Source organism: Erythranthe guttata, chromosome 13, assembly GCF_056151865.1.
Source record: "Erythranthe guttata isolate IM_541 chromosome 13, IM_541, whole genome shotgun sequence".
NCBI lineage: Eukaryota > Viridiplantae > Streptophyta > Magnoliopsida > Lamiales > Phrymaceae > Erythranthe > Erythranthe guttata.
In genome coordinates, this window is record NC_142545.1 from 678,631 (window position 1) to 687,178 (window position 8,548).

An 8,548-nucleotide genomic window follows, 5' to 3' on the forward strand; every position below is an offset into this window, starting at 1 on the left:
TTTTCGCGGAATGTTTTTTATTCCACTAGATATTTTGCAAAAAATGTTAATTTTACCCCCGCAGACGTGAAAATATTATTTAAAGAAAATAAATATTTTGTGTTAAGGACTCCTAAGGTTAATTTTTTTTCTTTAAAAGTAGCATAAAGAAACTCACGTCTGCAAGAGTAGAATCAGCATTTTTTTCGAAAATAATCCCTCAAATCAAAGATATTATATGAAAAATCACACTATAAGGATGTCAATGTAAGACGAAACAAACGTCGTGGGATTGGTAATTAAGATTAGATAGGGGTGTTTTTTTATAATTTAGTCTAAGTTCAAGAGTTTTTCCGCAATTTACCCTAATCTAATCAAATTGTGTGGGCACTAAAGCTATAAAAATCTAAATACTCCCTAGTTATAACCATTTTTTACTTTAAATAAACTACATATACTTCTGAAATCTACATACTTATGCACGTGGGAATAACTAAAATTATAAATATTCGAACTTAATGGACCACAACAGTAAGATTTCATATTAAAAGGGAGCAATATTATATATATATAATATTTTACTATTTTTTATTTGTCTTTGCTCAAAGGATGCAAATGTAATTTACCTTGAAGTGAGAAATTAATCGACGAGAATATTGATATCCTTAATCTTATCAAACAAGTGGCTTATTCAATTTCTTCAAAGTCCATTTATTTGTTACAAAATAATACTCACTTGTTATAAATGTAATTGCTTCATTAAAATATACATATATATATATTTTTAATATAAAATTAAGGGTAAATTGCAACTATGATCAATTTACGAAAAAATCCATCTTGTTTGGATAATTACATCTACCCCTCAACTGTGTTTTTTTTCTTACATCTCCACCCTTATGGTGTCAAATTCAATATAATCATCTAGATTTCGTGAAATGTGCTCTAGTGGGTACTCTGTTTTGTGTAAAAATACAGTTTCTGATGCACCACAATCTGATATATAAAAGTCAAAAAACACATATTCTGATCATCTTGCTTCAAAATGTAGAATTCGAATGAGATAAAACGGGTACAAAAGTGATAATATTGCATATAATCTCGAAAATTCCACTAAATTGAAAACCGCAAGGGCGGATGTGTCAAAAGATTTATAGTTGAAGTGGGTGGGTTGTAATTTCCCAAACATGAGGGGTTTTTCGTAATTTAACCATACCTCTGGGGGTGGTTGTAATTTACCCTAAAATTAATAAAAATAGGGAGGTGCTATTCGCGGTAGCAAAATTACGAATGTCGTTTTAAAAAATCCACTCTCTATCTTTCTTTCTCTCTCTACAATTTTAGCTTTTATATTATAAATCATTCCAAAACTCATGTTATTGTAGCCATTTGCAAAAAAAAAATGAGTGCATCGAATGAGGATCGAGATACGGAATCCAATGAGGTTAAATTTGTTCGTTGTTGTTCTTTAAATCGCGAAAACGCGTCCCACGACCAATTTGGACGCCAAAAAATACGTTTCACGCTCAAACTGGGCGCAAAAAAGCTCGATTCACGCCCGGTTTGGGCGCGGAAAAGTACTTCCCGCGCCCGATTTGGGCGCGCGTGCTGACTGTGTTTTAATAAAAAAAAAACAAATATATATGTGCTGTAACAAGGAATCGAACACGAGTTGTTTCAGTGGAAACGCCTGCTTGGCTAACCAAGTAGGCTACTACCATTTTGATAACATGTTCTTATTTAAATATAATTATTTATTTCATTATACTGGGCAAAAAATTAATAAGTACGCGTTGCTACAAAGACTCGAACACGGGCAATTAGGCTACAGCATATTTGTTAACTAATACTTATTTAAATATAATTAATCATTTCAGTTACACTGGGCAAAAAAAAAAAATTGAACCGGACGACCGGTCCAGAACCAACGTCAAGACCGAACGCCCGAATTAATTTTCCACGCCCAAAATGGGGCGTGGGAAAGCTGTTTCCACGTCTAAACCAGGCGTGGAAAATTCGAAAACCCAACACTAAAAATAGCCATAAATCGCGATTTTCAGGGGATTTTCACATGATTAACCACAAATTCAATATATATAACTACTTTAGATGATTAATTACCTTTCAAATTGACGAAATTTTCGGATTTGGGAGGATTTGTGAGAGAGGTTGAGGGTTTTTGTGAATTTTGGGGCTTTTGGGGATTTTGGGGTTTGGGTGGAATTGAGGATTTTTAGAGAGAAAAAGAGAAGACTAGTGTGAACGACATTCGTAATTTTACTGTCGCGTAAATCATTTCAGATAAAAATATGTTTACGCAGCGGAATACAACACACGAATAATTAACTGAATTGACCATTTTATAAAATTGATAAATATGATTGGGGCCCCAAAATTGTATTTCACATAGGGCCCTGAAACTTGATTGCGACTGATGTTGAAGAGCCTGTTTAGCTAAGTTTATAAGCTCTAGTTAATGCAAAAAAATACTTAATTACCATTTTCATGCCACCATTAATAAAAACTTTTTACACTACCTTCCAAACATAAAACTAAGAAGCATATATACATTTATATATATTCTTGGAGAAGCTAATCTATGAACGCTTCTTCGGTTTTTTGGGAGATGGGCTAGCGCTCTCTTTAAATGCCGATGGGCAAAAACCACTTATTGCACACATGCTACAACGAGGACGAAGGGGAGTGCATATAGTTTGCCCGAAACCGACCTATGTTACGAAGAAAAAAGATATGTTAAGATAATAAATTGAAACTCAACAACATCTATTTATATATAGAGTTTATTCTATGCTACACCAGATGAACTTCACGATGTTACATCCTACTAGGGGTGGAAATTGGAACATAATTTTAGATTTCCTTCGATTCGATCCGAAATTCTCCAATTTTGGAACAACATTTTTCATTCCCAATTGCAAAAAATTTGAATTTTCGATTTTTCCGATTTGTTTTTGGTATCGAATTGGAGTACTATGAGATTATAATTTTTAATCCAATTTTAATTCTCGAAAATTCTGATTTTTTTTTTCATTCCGAATTGGGATTAGTTTTTCACTTCCGAAAAAAAATGGGCTAATCACGATCCGACCCGTCCAATTTCCATCTCTACATCCTACCATACACATTTTACACACATCCATAAGGATATGTGTACGATTGTGCTTAGTTTGTAATGGAGAAAAATTACGATGATGCAAAAAATGTGCCGAAAATGAAAAAAAGCATACCAAGAGAGGATTGATGGGGACCCACTCTTCCTTAGGAAGCCATAGTTGCAAGGACTCTCTCGTCTCCTCCGGAGTCGAAGTTCTCTAACAAAAGAAACAATTATTTTTAGTAACCGAAAATTATTAAAAAAAATATAAAATTGAAAATATTCTATTTTTGTCCGTATTCGTCGTAGTTAGTTACCTGCTTAGTGCCGGGCCGCGAAACCCATCCAAGCCGATTACAAATCCGGTGCACGTGAGTATCTACACATATTCCTTGAACATTATTCCACGCTACATTCATTACCTATATGTAAGAGCAAATAATCTTCAATTTATTTTATAAATGGCATCGAGAGGTGATAAAATTACGTAGTCGGTATCTTTCGTATCTCACCAAATGAGCCATTTTGGGACCAATCCCAGGAAGCTCGAGCAATTCAGACAGTGTACTAGGAATATCTTCGTCGTACTTTGTTAGACAAATTTTCGCAATCTTTTTCATGTTACTTGCTTTTCTTGAATAAAATCCCACCTGTAAAAATATAATAAACAGGTGGAAATCGGACGGACTGGAATTAGCATTTCCGGAAAATTCGCAAAAAAAAAAAAAAAAATCGGAAGTGAAAAACTAATTAAAAAATCTTCTTAAAAATCAGAAATATTACAAATGAAAATAAAAAAATTTGAATTTTTTGGAACTAATTTCGTAAAATGAAAATTGGATCGGACATCAGAGTCTCGTATATAATCAAATTCTGATCCAAAAAAATTCCGAAAAAATAATCAGAAATTGGAATGAAAATATTATTCCAAAATCGGAAAATATAGATAGAGAGAGGCTTACAGGGTAAATTAGTTCCTTAATTGCAGCTTCATTCGCTCCGTCAATGGCTTCCGCCGTAAGCAAATCCTTTTCAAGAAGCCGTTGAATAGCTCCTACAAGACAAAAAGAGCTCGGTAAAATAGAAAGAAAAATAAAATACGAGGCGCAAAGTAAGAAAATCTCAACCATAGCAAATTCATTATGGAAAAATAGCACAAATTAAATTCCCGTAAAATTTAGAATAAATCGGAACTTGCCGTGAGTAACTTGATCCTTTGTTTGGCTTGACAATAGTGATGATACCAAAACCGCAAACCTTCGTTCCTGAAAATCCAATAGTAACGAGAAATATAGTACAGTAGAACCTCGATAAATTAATACTCGATAAATTAATAACCTCGACTAAATAATAGTTTCTCTCGGTCCCGACTCCCGACTCGGTGAAAACGTGTTAAATTATTAACTCAACAATTTAATAATTCGCTAAATGAATAGAATTTCCCTAGTCCCGACTGTATTAATTTATAGATGTTTAACTGTAGCATGAAAGCATATCAAAGTATATATATGCGTCACGATTTAAGAATTTAAACAATAAATTTAAATTAAAGAAAACTACCTTAGGAGGAAGGGAGCTGCCGGCTTTTTCACAACCCATCGAGTCTACAGGAGCATCTTCCGAAGACCGCATTGTGCGTATTCCTTCTAGAACCTTTTCCCAGTTCTCAGGTAGCTTTGCTGTATCACAAAAAAAAAATAAAAAAAAAATTAAATATTTGGCCGATTTTAAACTAAAGGGCAAATTACGGCCACCCTCTGAGGTATGTCCAAATTACGGAAAAACCCCTCTTGTTTGGGTAATAACAGCCACCCCCTCCTTTTAAATATTTTTACATAAAATTTATGTAACTCGGTTATTCACCGGAATATTCAGTTCGGTAAACAGTATGAAATGTTGCCGTACCGAAATTTCGATTCGGTGTTTTAACGAATTAACATTCCTAAATTTACCCCTCCGTAAGATAATACATAGTTGAGGGGATGGCTGTAATTACCCAAACATGAGGGGGTTTTTCGTAATTTGACCATAACTCAGGGGGTGACAGTAATTTGCCCTAAACTAAATGATAGACTGCGGTAGAGCTCAATTTGCAACGAGTGTGCCAAATTTTGTCGTCAAATACTCAATGACAACAATATAGTGACGGTTTAAAGTTTCATTCATATACTAATCTAAGACAACCTTAAAACGAACTTCGAATACGTAAACCTTTGAACTTGGTTTGGTTGCGAAAAACGAGTGTCTAAAGTGAAGAAAAGCATCCTCAAAATGCAACGAGGCCATTTCTTAACAAAAATACGAAGAGGGATCTACGACATTAGAAGATCAGTAAATTCTGATTTAAATATACACAAGAAATAACGTACTCAAACGGGAAACACTGTTGCCATTTCCATATGCAAAATCTTCAATCTCGGGTAAACTGCATGGCTGCATCAATTTAGACAAAAGCTGCTGTATAAATTATTTCATCGAGCACAAGATAAAAAATGATAAACTCATACAAATGATTCAAACCCGTTAAGAAAGAAATTACATACGCATTAGGATCAACTTAAACGAGCCACCGATATCGGTCGGTAAATTTTCAAGTTGGTACGTTTCGCCACATTTTAAGACGAACGTTTAGCATTTTTCACAAATGAACAAAATTACCCAACTTCAATAGGGCATGACTGACCGAAATTCCCCCACGTAAAATCTAAATTTTAGCAATAAAAATCCGAAAGCGAGCCCTACGTAATAATACCAACAAAACAAACACTCCATTAACAGCACACTAATCAAGAAACTAAAATGAATTCACCAAACAAATAGGTTTCACCTCTATGAAAACAAAAATACCATAAAAGGCTGTCTTGTTCTTCATTTATATTAAAAAAAAAGGGAAAATTACGGCCAGCCCTGAGGTAAGGTTAAATTACGAAAAAAGCCCTCTTATTTGGGTAATTACAACCAACCCCTCAACTATAATCTTTTTGATTCCGTGGAATGTTCACTAGTTAGTACTCGTTTTATGCAAAAATGCAGGTTCTGATGCACCACACAATCTGATATTTACAAGCCAAGAGACATATCTTTTATATATGATCATATTGTTTCAAAATGTGGAGCTCAAATGGGTAAAACGGGTACAAATTAGAGAATATTCCACATAATTTAGAAGATTCCATTAAATTTAACCCATTAAGGGACCAATGGTAGATGCGTAAAAAGATTCATAGTTGAGGCCGGTTGTAATTACCAAAACATGAGGGGGTTATTTGCAATTTAAACTTACTTGGGTGGCCATAATTTTTACCCTAAAAAAATTAAACAAACCTTTTCATCAATAATTTCAGGCTTAATCTCTTCAACTATGGCTTGAACAGTTTTATTGGATCTCTTTTTCCTAATAAATACACGAACAGATTTTTGTACAGATTCATCACTTGCAGCTTCGCAACCTGAAATTTGATCGTAGAAAAAAAATAAAAAAAATTGGGGCCCTCTTTTGCAATAAACAAAACAAAATAGAAGCATTTACAGTAAATTTCTGACCTGGGTTTTTCGATCGAACGGAGGGTTTTACCTCCCTTTTGGCCGCCGATGAAAGTCTGGTTATTCGCATTTTGATGGAAGAAGACGAGGGTTTGATTTTCGGTGAAGTAAAACGTACCAGTGAACAAATGTTCTTCGCGCTAGGATTGTACATTTCTTTTCTTTCTTTTTTTCTTTTTTTTTTAGTGGAGAGGGCCTTTTTTATTTAGGGTAAATTACGACCGACCCCCTGAGGTAAGGTCAAATTACAAAAATCCACCTCGTATTTGGGTAATTATAATTATCCATCAACTATGAATCTTCTTAAATGTCGACGATTATGGTGTCAAATTCAATAGAATCTTTAAATTCTATGGAGCGTTCTCTAGTTTGTATTCGTTTTGTGCAAAAATACAGTTTCTGATGCACCATAATCTGATATTTACAGACCAAGAGAGACACGTCTTATGATCGTCTTGTTTCAGAATGTGGAGCTCAAATGAGGTAAAACAGGTACAAACTTGAGAATATTCTGCATAATCTAGAAGACTCGGCTAAATTTAACACCTCAAGGGTGGATGTGAAAGAAAAATCATAGCTGAGGGGTGGTTGTAATTATTCAAGCATGTAGGGTTTTTTCATAATTTAATCTTACAATAGGGGTGGCCGTAATTTACACCTTTTATTTATTTATTTTATTAGCCTTGTGGAAATTTCGAAATTTAACTTTTGAAAATTTTGAATTTTTTTTTTCTTGTGAAAACTATATTTATAATGTTAATTTTTTATATTATATGTGAATAAGAAATAAAATTTCAAATCCGGACAAGATTAAACAAATTTTATTATTTCGAAGCAATTTTTCTTTTCAAATTTACGAAATTTTGATTTTCGAATTTTCGAAAACTTGGTACAAGATTCGAATTTCAAGAACTAAATGGAGCGCATCCCGCCCGAGTGCAAGTTTTATCTATTTCTTTATTACTAATTCATTAGTGATTATAGATAGTTTATAGTTAAAACAATGGTTAATATTGGAGACACCCCTCAAACCAAACCTAATTAGATGTGGGGCAAAACCTCAAATAAAACATTTTAATTAAATCCTTACGTGAAAATAAAATTTGACTCTCATCCTTTTATTTTTATTTAACCCAAAAATACCCTTATACCTAATAAAAAACAAACCCTTATTTTTTCCGTCATTTTCTATTTCTCTCTCTCTCTAAACTGCCGCCCACCATCAACTTCTCTCTCTTTCTTTCAATTTTTTTTCATCCCACCATGGCCTCTTCTCTGTTTCATCGGCCCCACACCCCCTCTCTCTCTCTCTCTCTCTGGAGTAGTGGCCTGACTTGGAGGTACTCGTTATAGGAGAAGTTATTCAGATCGGATCTCGATGTGGGGCGGCGGACGGCGGCAGTTTTTAGTCGCGGGTAGCGGCGGTGATTGTGGTCGTTAGAGGCGGAGGCGGTTTTGGACGCTTACGTCGGTGGTGATTTTCTTCAACGCCGACGAATTTTTTTTTATTTTTTTTTTGTTTTGGGACTTTTAAATGTAGCTTAATCATTTCTTGATTTCAAGATTGTTTTTCTCCACATTAGTCAGTTTGTGTAGGTCAGAATTAGATTTTTTAGTGTATTCTTTAATACTCCAACGTAGTCGTAATTTGATATTGTGTTTGGAGGAGAGGGAGGCTAATTATAATGAAAAGTGAGACATAGAAGAAGAGAAAAAATGTTCGATGATTATGGGCAGATTTCGGAGATCCATTTTCATAGGTGGAGGTTGTGGCGGATCTAGGGTTTCATATTGGATGAGTGCGTATGACTACTAATGTCTATGGATTACTATGAGTGTCTACGAATGGGTAGCGGTTAGGGTTCAAAATGGGAGCTAGGGTTTTAAGAGTACGTGACTACGGATTACTAT

The 8,548-nt window shown here is 34.3% G+C and overlaps 1 protein-coding gene across 1 annotated transcript; it reads right to left on the reverse strand.

Annotated features, from left to right (window-relative positions):
- Positions 1 to 2,452: 2,452 nt before the first annotated feature.
- LOC105951846 (endonuclease III homolog 1, chloroplastic) lies at positions 2,453 to 6,822 on the reverse strand. The gene is made up of 10 exons (XM_088811640.1): positions 6,638 to 6,822; positions 6,419 to 6,543; positions 5,464 to 5,527; positions 4,655 to 4,773; positions 4,293 to 4,359; positions 4,057 to 4,148; positions 3,607 to 3,744; positions 3,412 to 3,516; positions 3,228 to 3,311; positions 2,453 to 2,708 (listed from the first exon to the last, which is right to left on the reverse strand). The coding sequence occupies exons 1-10, from the start codon at positions 6,789 to 6,791 to the stop codon at positions 2,577 to 2,579; spliced, it is 1,080 nt and encodes a 359-aa protein (XP_088667766.1). The 5' UTR covers positions 6,792 to 6,822; the 3' UTR covers positions 2,453 to 2,576.
- Positions 6,823 to 8,548: the final 1,726 nt, after the last annotated feature.